The sequence below is a fragment of the Aulonocara stuartgranti genome (genome assembly GCF_965226115.1).
Source record: "Aulonocara stuartgranti genome assembly, chromosome: 12".
Classification (NCBI taxonomy): Eukaryota; Metazoa; Chordata; class Actinopteri; order Cichliformes; family Cichlidae; genus Aulonocara; species Aulonocara stuartgranti.
Genome location: NC_138948.1, coordinates 1,111,862 through 1,139,764, shown reverse-complemented (window position 1 = coordinate 1,139,764; position 27,903 = coordinate 1,111,862). Strand labels below are relative to the sequence as shown.

The following is a 27,903-nucleotide window of genomic DNA, read 5'->3' as shown; positions in this document are numbered from 1 at the left end:
CAAAGTTGTTTTAGAATTGTACAGGTTTTTTAAAAATATATTTAGGACCAAAAGGGTTTTTTAATGTCCTGATACAATAACTGTATTTTTAAATAGTTTTGTGGAGTTGGGGCATTAAAATAAAATCAAGCCGTACTTTTTTTCTATTTTTTAAACTGTTATTTTAGACTTAAGTTGTTATTTTTACTGAAATATTAAAAAAAAAAATTAAAATACTGTTGAATGACTTTTTCCACAACAAACATTTAAATAAGTATAAAAAAGATTCCTTGTTAGTGTATTTGTTTAGTTCCGTTTGTAGTTTTTCTACAGCGGGACCACGCCCCTTTCATTGTACGTGGTGACGTCAGCGCGAGCTCTGCTCCTGTGCTCAACACATCGAGCTGTCATCATTTTACCGGGAGAAGCGAAGGGCATCCGGGATACCGGCCGAGAGGGAGCCCAGCACTGTGCTTGGAGGTCAGTACCGGGCATTTAGGGGGGACGCTGGGCCGTGAGCGAGGACACGGTCCGACCTGCGGGCTCACTCGGGGGCGGGTTCCGGTTTTGATTCGTGGAAAATGAAAACCGTCTGGACGAATGCGAAGATGCCTTGTTAGCCTGCTAGCCGCGTGCTAGCCGCTACGGCCTTTTAAAGTAACATTTGGAGCGAGGCCGTCCGTTTAAAGACTCCATAAGCGGAGCAAACGCCTCCACTGAATGCAAACACAGAAACTTATTCAGAATGAAACTGCTAATAGCTGTTAATCTAAAGCAGGGGCGTTTTGTGAAGCTAATCAGCTAATTATATAACGCGCCGCGTTAGCGCTGAAGCTAAGCGTGCAGCTAAGAGTTTGCGCCGTGAGAGCCGCTCCGTGTGGCGTCACACACAGCGGGTTTTAGCCATTATGCATTCAAAACAGATGATTTTACGATGTCTGGGGAACACGGCCAGGCATTTTCGGGAACTCATGACTCGTGAAAGGACAAAGTGATCGAATGTCCGGGTGGCCAATAGAGAAGTCTGGATTTCTCAGAGGCAGCCAGTCAGGAGGCGCGGTAGGCAGGTAGTGGGCGGGTCCAGGCAGGGTTAAGGGGAAGGAGAGCAGGCTGGGAGTGGAGCCCCAACAAGGTCAAAACAAAGCAGAAAGTCCCGGTGGGGGGCGAGAGCAGGCCCGTGGGGGGCTGGGAGGTGACCCCGCCTCCCAGAAGGACACGGTTCCGGTTCTGTGGCTGGGTTCTGAGAAGGCCTTGGAGAACTTTAACTCCTTGAGTTCTGTGAAGATCTGCAGAAGACTTCAGACTTGACCCTGTTCGCAGCGTCAGCACCGGTCAGAAGTATAAAGACACCCAGTGTGACACTGATCTCTGATCAGCAGTCTGCGGGATACATGCGGGTTTCCAGCATCTGTGCAGCTGTTATAGGAAACGGCAGGAACAATATGACCTGCGTGAGTTACAGCTCACTGTTTTGCAAGTTGAAATAAAAGGCAACACCAGTTTAAAAGATTCCCATCAATCCAGAAAACTGCTGGGAGTCACATGACCAAAGAATTGAGATGTTCAACTTGCGAAGAAGAAAAGCTCCCAGGATTGTAATAAATATACTTTAACTAGTTTGGTTTAATTATCTCAGGCAGAAAACATATATTGTTTTTCACAAGGTCATAGAAACAGGAAGTGCAGACTCTGCTCACTGTGTTGAGCTCACATTCACACTCTGCTCCGTTTTGAGCAGGACAAACCCTGCTGACCTTGCAGGACCTCTCAGGCCTGTTTTGTGGTGGAGTACCTATACGAGGCGAGGTACTTTGCTCTGGGGCGGGTATTGTTTGAGATATGAGCTCAGCAGTCACCAACACAGCCTACTGACCAATCAGATTTCTGGAAAAGAGCGTCACCCTTACTGGAAGATCCTCTGTGTAGACAGTCAGAGGGTCTGAAGGTGTTCTCTTTATCTGATGGAAGAAACTCAGGAGGAGCTCTGCTGCTGCGTCCTGACCTCATCAACATGTAAACAGACTCTTTGTCCTCTCAGAGCATTTAATGCCAAAACTAAAGATTTTTAATTACCACAAGAGTGGCGAGAGGGTTTTAATCACAGGCGTCTGTTCAGTCACAATTTTACTGGTTTCCTTCCTGCTTTGGATAAACTTTATTAATCCAGCAGCTGTTTTCCAGTCTGACTGAGCAAAGCTCACACATTCATGCAGAGTTTTTAGGCCTTTACTCTCTCACACGCATGTGCATGTTTCTGATTGGTCAGAGGCTCCAAACTGTGTCTCTTTCATGTGAACACTGATAAACCTGTCATGTGACCCCGCCCCAGTGTGATTGATAGTTAGCGAGTGAAGCCAGATATGGAAAGATATCCTGGATACGTTGACCCTCATGCAGGCTCTCTGCTGGTTGGTGAAATTTAAAACAGCAGCTAAAAGTCAGACATGGTGTGAGGAGGCTGTGCCGTTTTTATCAATAATCAAACTGTAGTCGTTATTTCTGCAGTGTGTTGTTCTGCTGTGCTTCACAGAATTTCCTCAAATCAGGAACTTTAGACCTTTAAAGGAACAAAAATCAGAGGCAGAGACCTCGGTGTTCTCGTAGTTTCACAGTGTTTACCTGGAGAAGGGTGAGATGGCACGTCTTGTGTGTGAAAACAGCAGGTCTGTTTTGAATAAACTTTATTGCAGGGGAACAAGGTGTTTTTGTTTTCCTTCTGCAAGTGCAGTCATGTGACTGCTGGCAGCGACCTGCACAGAAAGTAAAAGCGTGCGATGCACCGATCTTACAGGTCGTTCCTGGAGCGCGGCGCCGGCCTCTGATGTCAGGAAATGTTGCTCACATGTTTTGGACTGAAGTTCATGTCTGTGATTGGTCAGTGATCTGTGACCTGGCCCTGAGCCGGCTTCTCGGGGCCGATTCAGCCGGGCGCCACTGATTACTGAGTGCAAAACCACCATTAGGTCATGTGACCGTTCCGCCTGATGTAAAGAGATCTTTAAGCGCGCACTTTTAACGTGTCTGTCAGGCTGTCAGAGCTCCAGCAGTCAGACTTGAAGCCTCTGTTCATAAGGAGGTGAAGTAAGTGCGAGTCTGACAACTGCTGTCTGTAAATCTGAACGTTAGCATCTTTAAATCCACTGTGCCGCATTTCTGAGGACGCCGTTTGTCAGGCGCCGCAGATCAGCCCTGACTCTGACATCGTGTTCCTCTGCAAACAGCAGCTCGAGTCGGCGCTCGCAGTGTTATTAGAAGCTCGTCAGACAGAAACCGCCATCGTTAAATCCTAAAGCACAGCTTTCTCTCACATCTCATTTGAATAAAGGTGACTGTGGTCTGGAGAACGGGGGCTAATTCTCTCTCTTCTTCTCTCAGTGGACTGACGTGGACGTCTGACTGCTTCCTGTTGTGGCACTGACCTGCTTTTTTCTTCTGCGTCGTTGTGAGGTCGAGGACGTCCGGACTGTCGGACCGAAAGTCACCGCCGTGTGTGATACTTTAAGGACTGCTCATGCATCGTTTAAGGACTTGTGCGGCGCGGTTGCGTCCGCTCACCGCCTCGCAGGCGGCTCAGACTGTCGGCCAACAGCGGCCAATCACAGTCACCTCCACGGGTGGCAAAAGGACGTTTCAGCCAATCAGGTGTTACACAGCACCGGTGGCCTCGGAGCCGTTCCTGAATGGGACGAGCTCCAACTATGTGGAGGAGATGTACTACGCCTGGTTGGAAAATCCCAAGAGTGTTCATAAGGTAAGGAGCAGTGGAGCCCCTGCAGGTGTGGAGTGGTCGGTGCAGAGGTTGGTTTGATTTTACTGCTGGCAGCATCGATGCAGGACAAACCCTCCAAAGGACTTCAGCAGCATTTCAGTGTAATGGGACATAAACCCAGACAATCAGAAGTTAAAGGTTTGGTGATTTTGAACACATAAAAACAGCTGCACACCCAAAGCACCTGCAGCGTTTCCACAGTATTGATAGATTCCACACACAGAAAGTGTCCCACAAATTTAAACCCTAGTGGGAGTGTCCTTTAAGAGGGTCGTTGACCCACTGTTGAGCATGCGCCCCATCCCATGAGCCGAGGTGTGGAAAAGGGTGTGGGCCACTATCAGCAGAGGTTTCGGGTGAAACCATTGTGAGGCCCACGTCTTTCAAAATGATGAAGATAAAAGTTCAGGGCCCTCTAGCAGCCCCGGGTCAGACAGTTTTAGGCGCTCACGTACAGTTTTATATTTTTAAATATTAATATGATGTTTTATTTCACTTGAAATGTAAAAAATAATGTTCTGAAATAAAGAAAGTGTCAGTCTGCCGTCGCCCTGACTGAAACCGACTGAGCTGATACTTTCACTGCACATTTGTCTCCGTGTAAAACAAGCAGCTCTGTTTTTAGTGGCTAACGTGGAGGAAATGCTCGTGTTTACTGAGCCGTGCAGTAAACAAAGCATTTAAAGAATTTGCATGAAGCATTTTTAGAAATGTTCCATTATTTAAAACTACCATCACAGGTGAATCTTCTCTACAAGCATGCTTTCTTCTGATTGGCTGGATTCTGGAAGTACGGAGAAGGGCAACAACCACTCTTAGCGGGTTGTACGGTTTTTGTCAAAGATCACCGTATAAGGAGATCTGTGACGAGCTGATGTCAGCATGGCACGAGTAGAAACAAGTGGAAGTGAATGTGTAGGGCAGGCTTGACAGGAAAAACTGCATCGTTAGCTCGCCGCTATTCGCATTATGTCGCTAAACTACTGAACGCTCGGGAAACGTTGGCCAAACCAGCAGTGGCACATTTCTTTATTTTCTCCCCGTACTTCATTTCCTGAGGGTTCGATGATAAACACGATAAAATGTGAGAAATGAGCAGAAGATTAAAATGTGATTGGCTGAAAACTGAAGAGAAGGGCGGGATTAGTGAGTGTGACGCTCCAGCTGGGTGGAACCTTTAAAGAACACGCCGTGCTTCCTTGTTAGTGACAAACATGGCTCGTTGTGTCGTGACGCACGGCGCTGGCGTTCACTGCTGGGAGGTCTCCATGAATGTCCTCCAAGAAACATGAACCACAGCGTTGGTGATTCACGTGTTCACGTCGTGTGCCACCGCTGTGTTAAATTACATATGTGCTTCTGATTGGCTGGTTCGGCCTGCAGTGAAACATCTCCTCCATGTTGTTGTGCAGCTGGTCCTGGTTCTGCTCGGGGACCCGTCCACCTCTGACGAAAAGCTGCTGCAAGATATCAAGGACACGAGGAACATGATACAGGAAGTGTGGGGCCCGCTGGTTAGCAGTAACAGAACTCTTTCAAAATAAGAGTGAAGCAAGTGTTTAGTGGGGAAACTCTTGAGGCTTCGATGAGTCAGATTAAACAAAAAAAAGCTCAGATGAGTGTCGTGTGCACAAAAAGCTGCTGTGGGAAACAGTGGTGTGCATCTGTTTGTAATGATATGATGCGTGTGTGTGTGCAAAAGTCTTGAGCCACTCATTTCTTTGTATTTTGTTTCCAAGGAGGCAGACGTTCTTTAAAGTGCTCTTGAGCAACAACTCTCCAGGTTTCTGAAGCTCTTTGTTGTTGGACACTGTAATGTGCTGTAGTGTGTTACTGAAATGAGGCAAACTCAGAATAATAATATGTGGAGAATCATACAGGTTTTACTGCACAACAGGAACATGTGGAACATGCTGTTGTTGATATCTGGGACGAAGGACGAGCATTAAAATGTGTTTGCAGGCGTTTCCTCCTGTCCACATTCTGAAACACATTACAGCCACACTGACATGTTCAGTGTGCTCTGAGCACATGTGACCAGTCATGTGACAACATCCTGTTCAAGAGTAGCAGCTGTGTCAGGACGGCGCTTTAAAGGGTTTAAAGCAGGGGTAGGCAACTCCAGGCCTCGAGGGCCGGTGTCCTGCAGGTTTTAGATCCCACCCTGGGTTAACACACCTGAATCACATGATTAGTTCATTACCAGGCCTCTGGAGAACTTCAAGAAATGCTGAGGAGTTATTTAGCCCTTTAAATCAGCTGTGATGGATCATGGACACATCTGAAACCTCCAGGACACCGGCACTCGAGGCCTGGAGTTGCCCACCCTGGTTTAAAGGGTCCGTTAGTGCTTAGAAAGTCTGAAATAAGCTCTGTGGAGACTCATGGAGACGGTGCGTTTCATTCATTTTAGCAGCAAAAACAAATAAGTACAGTATACCATCAGCGTTATGTAACAGCAGTGGTTCATCGGGATAATCAGTGGCGTGGACTGTAGACTACAGGAGCCTGTGGGGGCAGTGTCACCCGTGTCACATGCCAAGACTCGATGCTAAGAGGAGCGTAGCGCGAACGGCAAAGCAGCTGGATGGAAGAAAACGGAGTCAGATTTAAAAGTGAAAGAATTTCACAGGAAACTGAAGCTAAATCTGCATGTAAAGCTCCTGTGATGTCACCTCTGAGTGGGAGAGTCACGTTCACGTACGTTAGCTAACCTGTCATGACGCTTGCTAAGCTAACATCACAGTTTAGTTAGCTAACGAGTGAAATGTGATGCAAACCTCGCCTCTGTCAGTGCGCCCCAGGGCAGCTGTGGCTACAACGTAGCTGCCATCACCTGTGTGTGTGGCTGATGTAGTGTAAAGCACTATACAAATACAGGAGCAGACACACAGTCTCTGCTTTATTTGGTCTGCTCACATTAATATTAGAGTTTACCTAATGTTAGGAGGTGACCTGTGGGCGGGACCGTATCAATAATAATTAAACATGTAATCACTTAAACACCGCACTACCAAATCGGTGCTCGGTAACATTTGTATTCTGGTTCTGTTTGTTCCGGATTACTAGTATTAAAGACACACAGATGAGTCTGTCCTGTACAGAGCAGGTTATCGTCAGCTGTGACCGTCAAAGATGAGTCGCATCCAGAGCGTGAATCATCTTAAACTTTGGAAACTTATTTAGGACCGGAAAATCATTTTGACTACAGGAAGCACAGACGAGAGTTATGGAAACAATCAACCTGACGTCCATTATTATTTAGACCAAAATACTAAATCTTGCTCTGTAAGGGCCTGATATCCACTTACGAGGACGTTATGCTGCAACTGTTCTGTTGAAATTTTAAATAAATATCCTCGTATGTTGCTCTCATTTTTCTCATAAACAAAAATTAGGTAAAAGAAAAATCTGGTAATTCTTTGTTTTTACATTCATCAGGTCCTAACCAGCCCAAATATCAAAGAGAGATTAAAATGCATGCCATGGAAGAGTTCAGGTTAAATTAGGTCCCTGTTTATGATTCGAATGTCTAACGTGAGACCTAAAATCTAAAACCACGCATGTGATGCAGACAGCAGCATCACGGCATCTGTGTCGGGGACCGGTGCTGCGTGTGGAGCTCACAGCTCTCGATTCTGTCTTCTTTAAAAAGCTGTAAATGAGTCTGTTTCATTTTTCCGTTATTCGTCTTCAAACACGCTCTGGGGTCGTGAAGGTGACATGGCTGTGACGGCGTTTGTTTTGGTGAGCTCTCTGACCGGGCGCTAAAGGACAGCCAGCTAATAATAGCCCCCAGAAGCTCGAGTCACGTGACAGGCCTACTTCAGGGCCGGCAGTGAGACTGAGAGGCCCTCTGGCTTCGATCAGTTCTTTAATGACTTTAAACGAGTCCGATTAACGAAGGCCGATTTAAAAACAGGAAGTACTTTGAAGGCGTTAACCTAAACAACGAGAGAATCATCTGTCAGAGGCGCAGCGTTTGATCAGAGCTCCACCCACACCGTTTTTACTCTCAAGAAGAGGACAACCCTCCCCCCCACACACACGTATTCTCATTTTGAAAGTGAGGACATCTAATTGACAACATCTCTTCCCAGTTTCTAACCCTCAGCCGAACTGTAACGCTGACACTGAAACCACATTTTGAGCCTCAAACTGGGGACGGACGCTTTGTCCCCACAAGTGACTGTTGGTCCCCACAAAGATATCTAAACAGGTGCACACACACACTCTTGGTACAGAGTGTGTGTGTGTGTGTGTGACATGTCACATCTGTTATGTAACGACCTGACACCGTGACCTTGCTCTTATTAGCTTAGCCTGCTAGCTGGACACAGGAAGTAAAGTGTACTGTGGGGCGGGTGCTCGCTGACGCAGAACAGCTGAAGTGTGTAAAAGTCAGCCGGGATCTGGACGCGCTCCACCTTGTGACTCAGCAGGCGTAACCCGCTGTGATGGCTTTAAAGCTTCCTGTGTGACTTTGTCAGTCTCACGCTGTGGAGGAGTCTGGTGTGTGTGTTTGGTCACCACGGAAACGGCGTGATGTAGAGCAGAGCTCATTAAGGCCCTCTGACCTCCTGATGGTGAAACGGCGTGCCCTCAGATTCCCTCTTCCTTCATCGAAGCTTTGAGCATCTCTGAGGTCAACCGTCAAACGCCATAAATAATGCTGCGTCCATGTTTGACTCAGCACTGGTTATCTGTCGGTTAGCTGTTCTGACTCCACCCACCACAGGAAGTTCTCTTACTTATAGAGCACACACAGCAACAGCAGGCGCTGAGGTGCCTTCAGTGCAGTAAGATCAGGATCTCTGAGCCTTGTTCATGGCATCATCAACATCTTTCTCTTCTTCCTCTCCTGCAGTCGTGGGATGTGTTTTTCCGGAACGCCAACGCTGGCGCTCCTCCCGGCGCCGCCTACCAGTCTCCTCTGGGGCTGTCTGCAGCGTCCAGCCTCGTCGCCCCCCAGCTCTCCTCTCTGGTCGGAGCTCAGCCCAACGTGGAGAAGCTGGTGGAGGATCACCTGGCTGTGCAGTCGCTCATCAGGGCCTACCAGGTACACACACACAAACACGATCAATGCATCCATAAGATTATTGAAAAGCCTGTGTTTGTCAGTGACCTCTGACCTTTGGCTACTGATAGAGTGAAGCCTGTGCTGTAAAATGTTTTCCTGTTTGTTCACCTGCTTATTGATGGCTGCTGTTTGTTGATGGAGACGTTGGTGTGGTGAGTTTAGGTCTTCACAGGTCACACAAACTCAGCCTGATCAATAATTGATGATCAGCATCCATCAGAGCCGAGTGTCGACAACATCCACAGTAGGGCTGGGCGATATGGCCTAAAATCCATATCACAGTGTAATTTGAAACATGTGCTTAAAGGATTTTAAGGCGCACTTAAAATCCTTTAATTTTCTCAAAAATCAACAGTGAGCCTTACGTATGAATTCTGGTTGTGCTTACTGACCTCGAACTGATTTTATGTGGTACACGGCGCTCAAACATCGGTCAAAAATGTTTTAGTGCGACTTAGCTTCAGGTCCCAAAGTCAAACGAACACTGAGAGTTAAAACTGTCTAAATTCTTTCATCTTTTATAAAACGATCAGCGTTGCTGCTTTACCAGGTGTAACTATGAAGTTTAACATCCAGGCATCCATGAAAAGGATTATTACATTTAACAGAGTTAGAAGTTAGCAGGAAGTTAGCAGGAAGTTAGCTCGCTGGCTTCCACCTAAACATGATATAGCATGTTCTGACTGAGAGATTTCTGAAAGAATTCAAACGTACAGCTCTGCTGTCACGTCCAACATAGATGAAGACTTTAAACTAAACAGCAGTGACGTTTGTAGGGTTACTGAAGTTGGGCTAGCTGGTATATAATGATGTGCTACGTGACCGCTAGCAAAACAGCTAGGTTAGCATAAACACTGAAGCTGGAGGACGAACGCTAACACTTTTCCACTTGATAAAAGTTAACGTGAAGGTTCCTGATGGTTAGAGACAAATACAATCACATGGCAGGATGCTGTAAACGGACCAAACTTCAGTCAGGAGAACAACTGAGATAATCCATCCACAACACGAGGTTAGTCATTAATATACTGCAACAACATGGGAAGTTCAAAGTGACTCTGCAGCAACAGGATGTGCAGCCGGCTGGATTAAAGCCCGAATCCTGACCCTGACGTGATGTGACGCTGTCATAAGGACCTGTGAGGGCCTGAGCTTCCTGTTGTGGTGTGTGTGTGTGTTCAGGTGATGGGTCATCACAATGCCCACCTGGATCCACTGGGAATCAGCTGTGTGAATTTTGATGACGCTCCGGTGAATGCCGGCTTCCAGGATGTTGGTGAGAGCGCCACAACTAAACCACCAAACAGACTGTGATGTTAACTTTGCTTTTCCCTCCCACCCGCCCTCTCTCCTCCTCCCTCCCACCCGCCCTCCCCCCTCTCTCCTCCTCCTCCTCTCTAACACTTCCTGCTTTTCCTAACTTTTCACCGTTTCTCCCGTTTCTGATTTCTTCCGTCCATCCTGCTTCTCATCTGCTCCGCTCTTCATCCTCTGTCTGTTATTTGGTTGCATCTCCTCCTCCTCCTCCTTCATCTCACCCTGTTCTCACCCCCCCCTTCCTGCCCTGGGTGGGCTCTGTGCTGTTGTCACTTCCTGTAGATCCGAGGGCACCACGTGGCCCAGTTGGACCCCCTCGGCATCATGGACGCCGATCTGGATTCGTGTGTCCCCACTGACATTATCACGTCCTCCGACAAGCTGGGTGAGGAGCTGACCCTCAGAAATCGACCCCCTCTTCGTGTGTTCAGCGCTCCTCCTCGTTGGCTGGAGGAGTCTCTGAAACGTTATCGTACAGCAGAAGAGTTTCTTCTGCTGTACGATAACGTTCTGTTTTTAAATCGAGCTCTGTTTCAGGATTTTATTCTTTGTCTAAACTGAATCGTTCTTCCTCATCTAACATCTGAAGACCTTCGTTCTGTGATGAAGGTCCGAGAATTAACCTCAAATCATTTCAGTGTTTCCCGCACGGAGACGTGAGGAGAGACCGCACGGCTGTGCTGACGTGAACGTTAGTGCCAGTTTATTCATCACAGTCTGGATCATCACATGTTTGTGACACTTGTGATCATTTAAGTTCATTTAACAAACAAACTAAATGTTATTTTTTTGTTATTTTAGTTTAAATATGATATTTTAATTAAAACGAAGAGCTTAAGGCTGTAACCCTCAAACTGTGACACGGGTTCTGATCATGTGGTTCACAGTGAGGCTGCAGCGCTGTTACTCTGTAATAAACAGCATTTACCAGATCAGAGGTTCAGTCCTGCGTCTGTGTAAACTCTCGGTGGTGGTGTGTAGTCGCAGTCTCTCCTCCACGCTCTGTTGAAGTGTGGATGGTTTTCTTCAGTTTGTGGGAAACACTGAAAACATTGACACAATCCTAATCCCGAGTTTAAAATCTGGATGATTCTCTGAGATCTAAAAAGCCTGACTGAAGGTGTTTTTAATGAAAGGGGAACGTCCTTTTTCCTGAAGGTGATTACGTCCCCGCCGAGGACCGAAAGCTTTCTCAGGGCCTCTGTAGAAAACGTCCTGATTCGGTGTGGCTCCAGGAGGCCTGGCGGTAACCGGCTTCACTGCCTCAGACCTCACGCTCAGACTCGGAGCTCCTCTCCGCTGGAAAACACGATCGGCATTAGTGATGCAGCAGGATGAAGCCTTTAATGGTTCTCAGCCACCTGAGTCCGTTTCTGTTGGACGCGAGTCGCCCATTGTTGACTCCACGTGGAGTCGTAGGATATCTGGAACTGTGGCGCAGCTTTTACTTTGAAGGGCAGCATTCTCGGTTTCCTGTTTGGGCCGCAGCGATCTGTTGGCGACCAGAACAATCAGCGGTCTGCTCGCGCTTGCTTCGTTTAGACTCACCACAGCGGGCCGTGTAGAAACGGCGTGGATGATGACACTCGTTTATTAAAGCTTCTGATTCAAACCGAGCGACCCGCGAGCTGTCCGAGCGTTTCATCCACGCACGCGTTCACGGAGCCCAGTGTGAACACGAGACCTGCCAAAGATCACAGAATCTTTCTGAAGATGAAAAAGGCGGCGTCGGAGTCTCTGGGCAGCGGCGGGCTGCTGCTGTAGTTGAGCTTCTGCTGCGTGACGCTGGGCTGTGCACCACGTTAGCCAGAGCGCTCCTCCACTGCTAATCCTGCTCAGATCTTTTCCTGCAAGTTTGGACCTGAAACCCCGCCAAGGTGACCGTGAGTCTAAGACGCTCCGTCTCAGAGCTCTTCCTCGTCTTCCTCTCAGGACATTTATTAAATAACAGCAGTCCTGGTTCCAGGTGCTTTTAAACCACCACAGAGGAAGACGAGAATAAAGCAGTACTTCCTGTTTGTTCGCAGTCTGAATGTTGCTAACGGCTCATTAACGTTCAGCTTCGGCTTCAATCTGTGTCGTCAGAAACAGGAAGTCAAAGATCAAAGGTTTGTGGCTTCGCCTCACTGTCTGCGGCTAAATAAACCCCTGAAGCTGTGACTCCACCCACTGTTACACATCAGGACACGCCCCTCTCGAGCTGCTCTGTGTGCCATGTTCAGTTTGTTGTATTAGCGCTCCCAGGAAGTAGTCCATCTGAAGGTGACCTGAATGGCCTCGGTGTGGGACGGCTGTGGCGACGCTGTTTAACCTTAGCATGGCGCTACATGTGTCTCTCCTTCTCCACTGCTCCTTCTTCTTCTTTGATCGCGGGGTCAGACGGTGGTGGAGACGCGAGATGCGGGGCGGCTGCTGCGCTGATGAGGCTGTAGGCCGGTGTGGTGGTGTTGGTGCTGGTGGTGTGTAAAGGGGGTTGCAGGTCATTAATGGTGTCCGGGTGTCTCTTCCCTTTGCTGCCCCCTGCTGGTGACCCGTCCAGACCTGGCTGTGTTCAAGGAGAGGCTGCACATTCTCACGGTCGGAGGTACGAGAACCAGCACTGCTGTGAAGTCAGTAGTTGATCTGTAGTGGAGTTTGTCAGTGCAGTAGTTTGAAGGAAACATCTGCAGGAGCTGAAAGCATCAATGCAGCAGACGGTGGGCTCCTGAGCTCCTGCAGAGGGCGCCGCAGCGCCGCGGAGAGATTTCATCTGGTTCAGCATCTGATTCTGTCTTTGTGCAGGAGTTGAAGCACGTTTGTGACCTTGCAGCGGTTTAACCAAACTGGAAGCATGTTCACATGTGCAGCTGCAGTCCTCAGATCCTCTCACCAGCCCCACGCTCACCTGGCCAGAGTGTACCTGCAGGCCTGTGTTGGGCAGTAATGTGCACCCAGACAAATGTATAAATAATCACATGATTAGAGGGATATGTCTTCATGAAGCAGAGTATAAACTGTAATTTTATGTCTCAGTTTATCACTTTCACCTGCTGCTGTAGTTTCAGTAAATGTGACATCAGTTAGTTTTGTTTTTTAGAAAGAAAGCGAGCATCAACAGGTGAGACGGGAAAATAAAAATCGTGCAGACGGTCACGCCGGCAGCATCGTCTGCCTGAAATGTCTCAGACTCTGCTGCTTCTTTACTCCTGTGGATTCTGTCTCAGTGGGCTGAACCACGGTGAAATCTCCCTGTAGCCTGAGCAGCACACAGGAAACACTGAGAGGAAGTTCATCCCGTCTGACTTGACAGGCTCCGCCTCCTCTCAGGGTCCCCTGTGCTCAGCTTTGTTAGCTGCTGCTAGCGTGCTGACCCCCGCTCTGTCCCACAGTTCACCGTTATGTTCATTAGTGTCTGGGCCTGACTCTGAATGTGCTCTGAACTATGGCTTGATGCATGCTCCATCATCCAGGTAAGGAAATCCCAAAAAGTTGTCCTCAGATGCAGATGTGTCCACGTGGATTAAACATATTTATATACTGGTTATTAATAAAAATCAGGCTGTTGTTACTGGGCTGCTCCTCCCTGCTGGCAGATGTCACTGTTCAGTTTAACAGGTAACTGAAGCTCACCTCCTGCACAGACTACAGTGATGTTCAGCGATGCTGAAAATTAAGGCGAACCCTGAAAGAAGCAACGCGGTAGTTCCTCCAGCATCCAGCAGGGGCAGCAGCGAGTCAGTCCCAATGTTAAACGTGTCCAGCAGCCTGAGACACAAACTCTGTGGATAATTGGGTCGGGATGATGTTACAGCTCACATTAGCATTAAAGGTTGTTTTTTTTTAGGGGCGTGGCCTCTTTTTGTAGCTGCTAGGTGTCTGCTAGGCTAATCCATAGCTTTCATGTGATGTCAGATCTACTGGGATACGCCCGCCTGGCCGCTCAGAGTACGGCACAAATGTGCGCGCACACCTTTCCTAACCCCGCCTGACAGGTAGTTTGTTTAAGCTAGCTTTGTAGCGCTTTGCATCAGTTACCCGTCCAGATGAAAAATACATGTCGCACGTCGAAAGCGTTCATCCAGTCAGCAGTGAGCAATGCTCTACAACAGACATGGTGCTCAGGGGGAGGGGCTTAGATAAAGCTGCCCTGTTTAGTGACATCAGATTACCAATAACAGATCTGCCATACTGTCCTTGTAGACGCAGCTGGTTATGAATCTGTAAATGTACTGCAGTGACGTCTGGATCTGTCTTTGGGGCGTCTGACATCTAGGGCTGCCACAAACGATTATTTTGATAGTCGACTAATCAGATCATCATCCACTGGACGTAAAACTACAGCTTATTGCACCAGCAGCATCTGCTCTCATATAACTATCATTAGCTTACAGCTTTAAGCTTTTAAGGTGCTAACTAAAAATAAAGACAAGATGATAGTTTATTCAATTTTAATGAAATTTGCAGATTGTTTCGGTGAAGTTTAATAAACTCCTTGCTATCTAAAATATAACAGGACACCGGAGTATATTCTGGAGCATCTCACACTTCTGATAATCAGCTGTCTGCTTGATGTTTATTCAGCTGTGTAAAAACTATAACTTTAATCTCAGCCAAACAGATTTACTCAGGAACAAATAAAATACTGAAAAAAGCCAAACAATAACATGTTTAAGTTATCTAAGTGACTCATATATCATGTTTAACCTGAGTAGCGAAAGACGGCGGTGGGTTTGAAAACGATTTGCTGGGAGTCCGGTGTTCTCACGGCTCTAGTTAGCCTAGCCCCTGGCTAGCTATCGAGCTAGTGGGTAACAGACGTCTCCGAAAACGTCGGAGCGCTTTTGAAAATATGTGGTGTCCTGATAAACTGAGCAGATATTTGAGGTTTACACAGCTACATTCTCGGCTGAAAATATGTTCAACGTTTATTTTGTGACCCAGAAAGAATAATAAGAGTAATATTAAAACTAACTAGCTGCCGCCATTGTTGGAAACTAAGCTGGGCCGCGCTATGAATTCTGGGACAGAGCTACTTCTTCTTCTTCTGAGTTTAACGGCAGCTGGCATCCTTGTACATGCAGTGCTGCCATCTTCTGTTTGTCCGTTATTACACTCTTAAATCCTGCTACTTATTCCTGCGTCTTTTGTGATCTTACAAAGCTTCAAACGACGCGTCGACTATTAAATCAGGCGTCGACGATTTTGACATTCGACTAATCGTGGCAGCCCTACTGATATCTGAGCACTGACGCTGCTTCACGTCGTGTAATGTCAGTGACCTCGCGCGTGTTTCAGCTCAGTGCGTCGATCCCGTTTCCTCAAGTTTAGCTTCATGTTTTTGGACAGAAGCACGAAAAAAATGTTACTGAGGCCCAAATCGAGGCTGGGAGGAGAAAATGTTCCGCCTGTGTGTTCCAGCCCTGTCACCAGGTTCAAAGCCGACCTGAAACAGAATATATCAGTCAGACTGTCTCAGCAGGACAACTGCACAGAGCAGCAAGAAGCTGTGCGTAAACTGCCCGCTGGTGCTCCACAGGTCACACTGGTCTGAGTCCAGCTGTTACTGTCACAGAGGGCAGGGACTGAGCACTGACCTCAGGACAGAGCCTCTGTTTTTACTCGAGAACAAAGACATCAGAGGTGCTTTGTAAAAAACATCCTGAGCATGTTTCATCTGAGCTGCAGCTCCAGATGTTTCACTGAGGTCAGTTTAGCAGCTGTCTGAGGTTTGTTCCTCAAAATATGAAAGACCCTGAATCAGACGTCAGGATGGCAGCACACACTCAGACCTGCACACATGGGGCAGCATTACATCTACTCTATCTACACACAGGCCCCGCTTTAAAGTAATAAACTGCTTTCAGTACAAAAGCAATGACAGGCTGTGATTAGCGCCCCCATGAGGCTGAAATGTTTAGAAAGAGAAAACGGGTGGATGAAAAGGGAGTTCAGTCCAGGAGGGCACGACACACACAGTTACTACAGACCAACGGTCGCACAGACGGACAGAAATGCTTACAGACTCAGGAGAAGGCAGACGCTCGTCTGAGGCTGGTGGTCTGTGGGGGCGCTGGTGGTGGTCTGTAGGGGGCGCTGGTGGTGGTCTGTAGGGGGCGCTGGTGGTGGTCTGTAGGGGGCGCTGGTGGTGATCTGTGGGGGCGCTGGTGGTGGTCTGCAGGAGCTGTCAGCCGAGCGTCCATGGGGACATCCTGCTTTGCTATGTGAGGTAGATTGAGCCTTTTGAGTGGCTCCTTTGCATGTGTGCGGGTTCTCTGATTGGCTGAGCCTGAAGTGAGACTGCAGGCACGACGAGTGCTCAAAGAGACGCTCCTCCAACTTCATCACACCTCCTCCCCTAACGTCCCAGAATCAGTTTAAAGTCAAATGATCCCGTTCTGTCATCACTGCTTCTTCAGCTTATCGCTGTGCTGACGTGGAGTTTCGTATCGGAGACCAGCGCCGACACGCAGGTCATCAGAAACGCTCCTGGTGTTTCTGTTTCGGAGCACAGAAGCTCGGAGATCCTCACAAACCCCACGGAGTCCGAGTTTGAAACTGTCTCACTGTGTTCACCAGATTATATCTGATCACGTTAATCAATGATGACATCCTGAAGGTTTCAGCCCCGAGGCTTCATATTGCAAGGTAGACTCTACAATAATACAATCATGTGACCCCGTATGAGCAAGCACTTTGGCGACCGTAGGAAGGAAGAACTCCCTTTTAACTTCCATGTTTTCCCCGCTTCAGTGACGGCGTTTGACCCCGAGTCTGTGAGCTTGTGTATTTGAGAATAGCAGCTGTGCAGCGTTCGGCTCCTGCAGGAAGTCACCCGTGTTACAGCATGTTGAAGCGACGCCCACAGACGTGAGGGTCAGTAACAGTTCATCAACCTGACGAGTGGCGTGCGGCGCGACCAGCCGGCTGTGACCACAGGATCAGCTCTGAATGGGTCTCGCTGCACTAATGAATCAAACGCACCCTTTCCTGTACAGCGCCGTGTTTTTACTCACGCCTCAGTCAGCTCGCGCTCCAATAGTTTCCTACGCTCACGTCTGCACGCCGCAGCAGGTCTGACCGTCACACGGCAAGCGTTTGTTAGGAAGCAGTGTGAAACGGTATTCACGTCCTTATGATTCAAACAGACGTCCTGCAGGTTCAGGTGGAGAAACCTGCGGCGCCTGAGTGGACTGAAGCTGCTGTTCTTGTGATGGTGCTGGAGCAGCAGCGATGATGATGATGATGATGAAGGCGGTCTGTCGAGCTTTCAGGCTGCTGATTGGTCTAAACTGTCGACACTAACGACTTTTATTTTATTTGTTTTGGACCCACAACACCTCCTCCTCTGCTGTCCTAAAACCATTAAAACCTCCACTACTCTAATGCCACCTCCTCCCCTTCTCCTCCCCCTGCTCCTCCTCATCCCCTGCTCCTCCTCATCCCCTGCTCCTCCTCACCCCCCTGCTCCTCCTCATCCCCCCTCTTACCCCTTCTCCTCTTCATCTCCCCTCCTCCCCTGCTCCTCTTCATCCCCCCTCCTCCCCCTGCTCCTCCTCATCTCCCCCTCCTCCCCTGCTCCTCCTCATCTCTCCGCCTCCCCCTGCTCCTCCTCACCCCCCTGCTCCTCCTCATCCCCCCCTCTTACCCCTGCTCCTCTTCATCCCCCCTCCTCCCCCTGCTCCTCTTCATCCCCCCTCCTCCCCCTGCTCCTCCTCCTCATCCTCCTGCATGTGTAAATCTCCCCCTTTCTGTTGATTAAAACTTGTCTTCATCACTAACTCCTTGTGCATGTTTTTCTGTCTCACCTCTTCTCCTCCCTTCTTTCTCCTCGTTCTCCTGCTCCTCCCCCTCCCCTCTTGCTCCGTGGTGCTTCATGGGACTTGTAGGCTTCTACGGTCTGGAGGAGTCGGACCTGGAAAAAGTGTTCCGGCTTCCCACCACCACCTTCATCGGCGGCTCGGAGAGCGTGCTGCCGCTGAAGGAGATCATCCGCCGGCTGGAGGTGAACACGCACACACACAGACACACACACAGACACGCACACACACAGACACACACACACACACACAGACACACACACAGACACGCACACACACAGACACACACACACACACAGACACACACACACACAGACACAGACACACAGACACACACACACACAGACACAGACACACACACAGACACACACAGACACACAGACACGCACACACACAGACACGCACACACACACACAGACACACACACAGACACACACACACACAGACACACAGACACGCACACACACAGACACACACACACACACACAGACACGCACACACACAGACACGCACACACACAGACACACACACAGACACACACACAGACACAGACACACACACACACACAGACACACACACACACAGACACGCACACACACAGACACAGACACGCACAGACAGACACGCACAGACACACACACACAGACACACACACACACACACAGACACGCACACACACAGACACGCGCACACACACAGACACGCGCACACACACAGACACGCACACGCACACAGACACGCACACGCACACAGACACGCACACACACAGACACACACAGACACGCACACACACGCACACACACGCACACACACAGACACGCACAGACACAGACACAGGAAGTGGAAATGAGCAGTTGAAATGTTTTACAGGCAAATTATTCAGGACAATGACTGTGTGCGTCTGTGTGCGTGTGTCGGTGCAGATGGCGTACTGTCAGCACATCGGGGTGGAGTTCATGTTCATCAACGACCTGGATCAGTGTCAGTGGATCAGGCAGAAGTTTGAGACTCCGGGCGTGATGCAGTTCACTCTGGAGGAGAAGCGGACGCTGCTGGCCCGCATGGTCCGCTCCACCAGGTCAGAACCCCCACACACTCAGGTCCCTCACGCAGATTCATCCACACACTGATTTTATAAGCTGGAGCAGGAGGGCGGAGCCACAGAAGACCAAAAGATGAACCCTGAGGTACGTCAGCATCGTAAACCACCACGAGCCGTTTCTGACAGCTCGTGGTGGTTTTACCCGCAGCGAAACTCAAGCCCGCCACTTCAGTCACCTCAGCTTTCTGAGAAACAGAAGCTCAGTGCTCTGGTGTTTCAGTCATAACCAGTTTGATCCTCACGCTGGTCCCATCGATGGGATGTCTGCTGTGAAATCTCCCACTGCAACACGGAGTCGTTGGGAAACACGGTGCGGCTGCAATAAGCGAATCTGCAGTCTGCGTTGGGAATAACCGGCGTGTTTGCCTGTGTTCAGGTTTGAGGAGTTCCTGCAGAAGAAGTGGTCTGCAGAGAAGCGCTTCGGCCTGGAGGGCTGCGAGTCTCTGATCCCCGCCCTGAAGACCATCATCGACAAGTCGTCTGAGAACGGCGTGGAGAACGTCATCATGGGAATGCCCCACAGGTAAAACCACACGCTGCTGTTCTCTGTTACCCGACCGCACGCACGCCGCTCCACAGTCGATGACACCTGCGTGATGTCATCAGAAAGGAGGCAGCAGCTTCCAGGAGAAATCTGCATCCAATCAGCGAGTTTGATGGCGTCAGCGCTCCTCAAGGTTACAAAAGCAGCAGCCCGACAGTGACGCACTGAAGACAGGAGTCGGAGCACAAACATGTTGAAATGTTTGCTTTTAATTTTAATGTATTTCTGCTTCAGTCAAAGACGACAGAGTAAATAAATACAGGCTCAGCTCACACCTGTGTGAAGACGAACGCCGCGAGCGCGCCGTGATGGCCTCTGTGTCTTTCAGGGGTCGTCTCAACGTCCTGGCCAACGTGATCCGGAAAGAGCTGGAGCAGATCTTCTGTCAGTTCGACTCCAAACTGGAAGCAGCTGATGAGGTCGCTGTTTTTACTGCTGTTTGTTCGTTTACTCTCGATTTTCTTTCCCCGTCTGATCCAACCTGTCGTGGTTGTTCTCAGGGCTCCGGCGACGTGAAGTACCACCTGGGGATGTACCATCGCCGCATCAACCGCGTGACGGACAGGAACATCACGCTGTCTCTGGTAGCGAACCCGTCTCACCTGGAGGCCGTGGACCCCGTGGTTCAGGGAAAGACCAAAGCTGACCAGTTCTACTGCGGGGACACAGACGGGAAAAGAGTAAGTCTGGCGGAAGTACTCGGATACTTTATAGTAGTGATACTGCACTGTGAAGATACTGTTACAGGTCCAGGTAGTTTTTCTAGCTCAGAGCAGACTCGACCTTCAGGTAAACAGCGCAGGCTCATTTTTTTTCCTGGAAACTGTTGGAGGTGTTTCTGTGCAGGACGAGCTTTCGACCAATCACAGACTGAGAAAGTGTCATCAAGTTCATGTGTTCTCTGCGCAGGTGATGTCCATCCTGCTGCACGGAGACGCCGCGTTCGCCGGTCAGGGCATCGTCTATGAGACCTTCCACCTGTCCGACCTGCCGTCCTACACCACACACGGCACCGTGCACGTCGTGGTCAACAACCAGGTAACGCCACAAAGAAACAGACCGTGAGCCGCTAACGCAGCCCGCCGTGCAAACACCTCTCTGTCGTCGTGTCTGCAGATCGGCTTCACCACCGACCCTCGCATGGCCCGCTCCTCGCCGTACCCCACAGACGTGGCTCGTGTCGTCAACGCTCCCATCTTCCACGTGAACGCCGACGACCCCGAAGCCGTCATCTACGTCTGCAAGGTGGCGGCTGAGTGGAGAGCCACCTTCCACAAAGATGTCGTGGTCGACCTGGTCAGTAAAGACGCAGACAAACACTCTCTGACACGAAGCTTTCAAAGCTGATCGCCGACATCTGGAGTCTGCTCCCACCTGTTCACACAGCTGGAAACAGTCTTTACAGTGTGTGTGTGCGTGTGTGTGCGTGCGTGTGTGTGTGTGTGTGTGTGTGTGTGTGTGTGTGCAGGTGTGTTACCGTCGGATGGGTCATAACGAGATGGACGAGCCGATGTTCACTCAGCCGCTGATGTACAAACAGATCAAGAAGCAGAAGCCGGTCCTGCAGAAATACGCCGAGAAGCTGATCGCAGAGGGAGCCGTGAGCCGGCAGGAGTATGAGGTAGGACTCGCCCACCAGGCGAATCCTGCTTACAGGTCACCGTGATGTCACTTCCTGAACGTTTGTCTGTTTGCAGGAGGAGATCGCCAAGTACGATAAGATCTGTGAGGAGGCGTACGCTCGCTCCAAGGACGAGAAGATCCTGCACATCAAGCACTGGCTGGACTCCCCGTGGCCCGGTGAGAGGGCGAGGAGGCGGGGTCGAGTCACTGTCAGCTTCCTGATCGCACAGATTCAACTCTCAGGACGTTGTTTTCACTCTGGCGTTCAGCTCCAGACTGTTAACCCTTTAAACTCGCTGTTTTCAGGTTTTTTCACCCTGGACGGTCAACCAAAGTCGATGAGCTGCCCCTCCACCGGCCTGACCGAAGACAACCTGAACCACATCGGACAGGCGGCCTCGTCCGTCCCCGTGGAGGACTTCACCATCCACGGAGGTCGAGAACGGCACCGCTTTCTGACCCGGCAAACGGGAACGAAGACGTTCAGCTGACGCTGTCGTTTCTCGCCGCAGGTCTGAGCCGAATCCTGAAGGGCCGCGCCGAGATGGTGAAGAACCGGATGGTGGACTGGGCCCTGGGCGAGTACATGGCCTTCGGATCGCTGCTGAAAGAGGGGATCCACATCAGGCTGTCGGGGCAGGACGTGGAGCGCGGGACCTTCAGGTAAACCTGTAGGCGTGTCTGGCAGTGGCATGTGACACACAAAGCAGAGAGAGCTAAAGAAGCGAAAAACCACGACACAAAATAAACTGATGCCGTGACGTCAGGAGGAGACGAGCGGATCGGAAAACGCCCCCAATCGTCTCGGTCTGCTCGTCTTGACGCCGTTAGCAAGTTAGCGCAGAGCGCGGGTGGTTGACGGGTGTCCTCTGTGTGTCCCCTCACAGCCACCGTCACCACGTCCTCCACGACCAGAACGTGGACAAGAGGACCTGCATCCCCATGAACCACCTGTCCCCGGACCAGGCGCCGTACACCGTCTGCAACAGCTCGCTGTCCGAGTACGGCGTGCTCGGTCAGTCCTCGCTCTCCACAGATGATGCGTCATCGATGGCGTCTGTGTTTTTGCCTGATGGTTGTTTCTGCGTCTGCAGGCTTCGAGCTGGGATTCGCCATGGCGAGCCCGAACGCTCTGATCCTGTGGGAGGCTCAGTTTGGAGACTTCCAGAACACGGCGCAGTGCATCATCGACCAGTTCATCTGCGCCGGGCAGGCCAAGTGGGTGAGGCAGAACGGCATCGTGCTGCTGCTGCCGCACGGCATGGAGGGCATGGTGAGGACGCCGCCGCACCTTCCTCCTCCTCACTGACTGAAAACCAAAGACAACACAGTGTCGATAAGTCTGAGCTGATCAGTGTTCCTGATCTGTGATCGTTTATTTCTGATAATCAACACGTGCTCGCTGCTCTGTCTGAATGTTCTCCTCAGGGTCCCGAACACTCGTCAGCTCGTCCCGAGAGATTCCTCCAGATGTGCAACGATGACCCCGACGTCCTGCCGGTGAGACGCACACACAGAGCAGTGATGTCAGAGCGGTGTGTGTGTGTGTGTGTGTGTGTGTGTGTGTGTGTGTGTGTGTGTTTTGATGCTGGTTTCTGTCCCTCAGAACATCACCGAGGACCTCGCCGTGCGTCAGCTCTACGACTGTAACTGGATCGTGGTGAACTGCTCAACGCCTGCAAACTACTTCCACGTTCTCCGACGGCAGATCCTGCTGCCCTTCAGGAAGCCCGTGAGCCTCACACACACACACACACACACACACACACACACACACACACACACACACACACACACACTGTGATGGACCGAGCAGTGAAGGAAACTTAGGCACAGGTTAAAGTCCAAAAAAAAGATTTTTAATTTAACCCAAAAAACATAATTGGTTAACTCATGCAAAAAGAATCAAAATCTTGGGCCCATAAAAGAGGTCAAAGTAACAGAACTCTACTCAAAGTTGACAACACAACTGATAACTAACACAAACTGACCTCACTTAACGAGACAAAGGGAAACTTAAATAGAGGCTGATCAGCCCACAGAAAACAGGAGAAGGGCTAAAACACACAAAACCTAACTAAACATAATGAACTCCAATTCCCCCCCATGGTCCTGAGTTATGGCATGAACCAATTTGCAGTCTTCCTTTAAAGCTTGCTCCGCCCCTTTTCCACCTCTTGGCTCCTTAATCAAGGGACTGGAACAGCTGCAACTACGGTAACTCAGAAAACAAAAGATTAATCATACATAACAGTGTAAACTACAATGTGCGCACTTATTTTAGAATGCAGTGTTATGTGGATACGTGAATTAACTCCAAACCAAAACCAGTTATTTATTGTCCTGTAAATTAATTCCTATATTTAAAGAAAGAAATGTGAATGCAATGTTATAAGCCTCTACGCTAACATGGTGGGTATTACCACTGTGTGGCTGTAAGTGCAGCCATCACACACACACACACACACTAAAACCAGTGTTAGCCTTAAAGCGGAGTCTGGGGGCGTAGACGTGTGGACGACTCCCTGTGAAAACATGCTGTTCAGCCTAATGTCATGTGATCAACTTCCTGTTTGTGTCCCCAGCTGATCATCTTCACTCCCAAGTCTCTGCTGCGTCACCCCGAGGCCCGATCGAGCTTCGACGAGATGCTGCCCGGTAACGCCTCCACCCACACCTGCAGCTCTAACGGCTCTGACGAACCGAGCCTGAACCCTCCCTCTCTCCTTTCTTCTCATTCATCCTCCTCTTCTTTGTCTTTTCCTTTTGTTCGTCTTTATCCTTCTTCCATGCTTTCCCTTTTTCTTCCACCTCCTCTTCCTCGCTGCAGGAACTCACTTCCAGCGGCTGATCCCGGAGGTGGGCGTGGCGGCCGAGCGTCCAGAGGCCGTGAAGCGGCTGATCTTCTGCACAGGAAAGGTTTACTACGAGCTGACCAAAGAGCGGAAGAGCAGAGGCCTGGAGGACACGGTGGCCATCAGCCGCATTGAGCAGGTACACGCATGCCACACGGAGACTTCTGATTGGCTGCAGCCAGGGGCTTACGGTGTCAAAGGAGTCAGCTGACTCATACTCTAAAGTAGCTTTAGTTACAGTCTTTAGGGGATTACAGGAAAGAGAACTCGGCGGCAGTGGCTGGTGAACAGGCAGTAACGGCACGCCGTCTCTCCCCGCAGCTCTCCCCGTTCCCCTTCGACCAGGTGAAGGCGGAGACGGAGCGCTTCCCCAACGCCGACCTGGTCTGGTGTCAGGAGGAGCACAAGAACCAGGGTTACTATGACTACGTGAAGCCTCGCATCAGGACCACCACGCAGAAAGCCAAGCCCGTTTGGTAACCACCATCACCGTCATCATGATCAGACCATCTGTCCACCACCGTGCAACCTCTGACCACACCCTCTCTGTGTTTCAGGTATGCTGGCAGAGACCCGGCAGCCGCTCCCGCCACAGGAAACAAAAACACTCACCTGATCGAGCTGCGGCGCTTCCTGGACACGGCCTTCCACCTGGACGCGTTCAGAGACCAGCAGTGATCATGTGACCTGCAGCACCTGGAATCAGCCCTCACCCGTCTCGCCTCCATTCACACTCACAACACACAGTCAGCCCTCTGTACGGCTGAGCACACCGCACAGCAGGAGGTCCATTCAGAAAATCACCGACCAGAACATCACAGCGGGAGGCGGAGCCTCAGATTCAAATTTAAACTTTATTCTCCTGGTTTGTGACGGACAGAAACATTCCCGTAATCATCAAAGACGAAACGAGCTGCCGTTTTTCTCTCTGAGCTGTCTTTGTCCATCAGACCTCACATTAACGTCACCATGACGCCGAGGGAAGCTAAAATCAGACAGATTCTCAATGGACTTCTGAACTGACGTCCAACTATTAGCACTTTAACGCATTCACACATATACACAGTCATCATCTGATCAGGTCTGAAACATTTGAGACTAAACCAATCAAAGTCTAAAAATAGCAACATTTGGCATAACAGCAGGTTTACGCCAAATAATCTGAGTGTTTGTTCTGAATCATAAATATTGTTATGATTTAAAAACTTTATCAGTTTCTTGGACAAACACGGGCAACAAAAAGCAGCAACGTTGGTCTTAAATTAGATATATTTTGAATGAAGTCTGGTGCTGTTCACGTCTTCAGATAGTAGCTGTTAGCATTGTTAGCACTTCCTATTTAAAAGCAATGGGAGTCCAGCTAGCTGCAGAGAGCAGGTTTTTTTCACCTTTCAACAGGTGAGTTCGCTCATTACGGAAAGGCTGATGCGTTCAATGAAAGTGAAAGTCACAGCAAACAGATCTGCTCTCAAACAGCCGGTTCAGAAGTCCATTAAGAATGTGTTTTCAGCTTTTCCTCAGAGTCAGTGATGCATCCTGCTCGGCTGCTTCGGCAGCACCAAATCAAGCTTAAAAAAAAACCCCGCAGAGGAAAACTGGAGCTTGTTATTAACATGTTGGTATTAAATTAGCCCACCTCGCTTTGCTGGCAGTGTCAGGGCTGAGGTCGCCTTCAGGCTCAGCTTCACCCAGCCACCGAGGCCGCTCAGCTTCAGCGTACTCTTCTCACCTGGGATAAAGTTTCAGACTTTTTTAAACCTTTTTAAACGTATTTAAAGCAGGAGGGTCTGAAACAGGAAGACGAAGGAAGCATCATAACACTGAGAGTTCAGAGCGTTTCAGAGGTTTAACTCTGACGTATTTGTTTGTGAACGTCTAAAAGAGTAAAATCTGCTCTTAAACTAAAGTTTGAAGTGTGGAAGGCGTCAGATTCATACGCAGAGTTTGAGTTACAGAGTTGGACCTGAGAGAAAAATAAACTGAACTACAGCATGAATAATAATAATATGCAGTCTTAAATTAGATGAATTTTCATTTGAGTCTGGTGCTGTTGTTCTGTTTTAGTGTGTGAACAGTTTGGCCGATGAACACTGGTAGTTTACAGCTGTGTGATTTATTTATTCTAATAAAGTCCAACAGCAGGGAATACTGGGAATTCAAACAACACAAGAAAGCACATCTAAAATTGGCAGAATTTTGAATGAAGTCTGGTGCAGTCTGACGAGCGGCTCAGATTGCTTCTCAGTACCATTCGTCTTAAATTGGGTAAATTCTGAATGAAGTCTGGTGGGGTTGTTCAGGGTATTTTGTTGCAGAGATGTTTGGTGTGACCAGGCAATGTCACGGCTCGATAGCTGTCCTTCGTCAAACAGTTGCTGCAGAAGTTTCTATTTCTGCAACTTTACAGGCAACAGCAACCTGCGTATGGCAACATGAAGGAATGATGCAGATTTGCTTTAGAAAAGGTTCATGTGGAGTTGAGCCTGAATGACCTTTGACCCCACTGTCCACACGGTCACTCTCCAGCTGTGATGACAGAACTCTCCATCCTCGTCCTCATCATCATCAGGATCCAGTCTTCTACTTCTTCTTCGCACAGAAATCCTGATGAGTTACAGAAATGTTTTTTGTTCATCTTTTTTTTTGCTTTTTAAAATGCTCGTTAGCATCATTTGCGCCCCTGCTGGGGGGCGGGCTAGCTGGGAGAATCACTACAGACAGCAGGTGGTGGTTTTTACCTGTCGTCGGCAGGTGTGTCCGTGTGTATTTAGAGGCAGCGCTTAACACTGAGATTTTATTGTCTTTTACTTTGAAGGGATCTTTGGGGAATGAGTCTGCGACACGAACTCAACCAAAAGCACTGCTGATGATTAATTTAACCCCTCGCTTCTGGCCCCGCCCCCTCCTTTCCGGCGAGCGTTCATCCCGTGCCAAAATGGATCGCAAGCGTCTCGTGTTTTTAGTGTGTTTGGCATCCGGCGAGCGGCAAAACGGTCGGCCGCTGGTGGCGTTCTGCGAGACAAAGAAAATGATTTATTTATTTTCATAAAGGGGAAGTTCTCTCATTATTTTGCTTCATTCAATAAAGAAATCTGTATGTACTGAGGAGCCCCGCCTCCTGTGCTTCCTCACTGCTGACATCAGCTGTCTGCGCACGCTCATTTCACACCAGGTAACCTGCGGGGTCAAACCAACCTGTGACATCATTGTAAATCATATTTATTCATATATTCAGTGAAATCAAGTGAATGGACTTCAGACAAGAAGGAATTTAAATTGGGTCAGTTTTGAATGAAGTCTGGCACGGTTTGAAATTCTGGATAACTGAGCGAAATATTCTGTATTGGAAGCTCTTGATGTAAAATGTTTGTTGTTGTCTAACAAAGGCAGGATTATAAATGACGTCTGGCACTGCTCGGTCAGTGAGACTGAACCACATTTAAAATGAGCCGTGGCGGGCTAAAACTAAGACATGATAAAGTTACAGAACTCCCCATGAGTACAGTATGGTGTTAAATCAGATTATTTTAAATGGATTGAGGTTCTGTTCGATCACATTTGATCTTCTGCTGAGGCATGACAGGAGGTTAAAGTTGTTTTCAGATTTACTGATTAATCAGAGTTTAGATTAATCAATCTAAACTCCCAATTATACTATTTCAAGCACTGGAGCCACTGTCATTTTTTTTGATTAGTACATCATGAAAAACATCTGAAAATGGTGAAATTTTGAATGGACTCTGGTCGTTTTTTAATAATTCAGTTCAACACTTAATGACATGCTGCGTTTTAGCCAGGAATGTGTTTTTATTCCCAGAAGTCAAATGCAGATGCTTTA

General features: G+C 49.1%; 1 protein-coding gene across 4 annotated transcripts; it reads left to right on the top strand.

The window, feature by feature from the left end:
• The first annotated feature begins 326 nt into the window (after positions 1 to 326).
• On the top strand, positions 327 to 27,173 carry ogdha (oxoglutarate dehydrogenase a). Of its 4 annotated transcripts, XM_082553923.1 has the most exons (24): positions 327 to 459; positions 3,355 to 3,730; positions 8,616 to 8,807; positions 10,428 to 10,530; positions 12,685 to 12,729; positions 18,011 to 18,126; positions 18,865 to 19,019; positions 19,420 to 19,566; positions 19,916 to 20,006; positions 20,088 to 20,267; positions 20,497 to 20,625; positions 20,704 to 20,883; positions 21,056 to 21,208; positions 21,285 to 21,387; positions 21,517 to 21,645; positions 21,723 to 21,873; positions 22,098 to 22,225; positions 22,305 to 22,483; positions 22,639 to 22,710; positions 22,817 to 22,942; positions 23,796 to 23,868; positions 24,041 to 24,204; positions 24,387 to 24,541; positions 24,623 to 27,173. In XM_082553923.1, exons 2-24 carry the CDS (start codon positions 3,491 to 3,493, stop codon positions 24,741 to 24,743), a joined length of 3,132 nt encoding a protein of 1,043 aa, XP_082410049.1. In that variant the 5' UTR covers positions 327 to 459; positions 3,355 to 3,490; the 3' UTR covers positions 24,744 to 27,173. The 4 variants fall into 4 exon arrangements, with proteins under 4 accessions (XP_082410049.1, XP_082410050.1, XP_082410051.1 ...); XM_082553924.1 differs by lacking the exon at positions 12,685 to 12,729; XM_082553925.1 differs by lacking the exons at positions 10,428 to 10,530; positions 12,685 to 12,729 and adding an exon at positions 10,011 to 10,104.
• Positions 27,174 to 27,903: the final 730 nt, after the last annotated feature.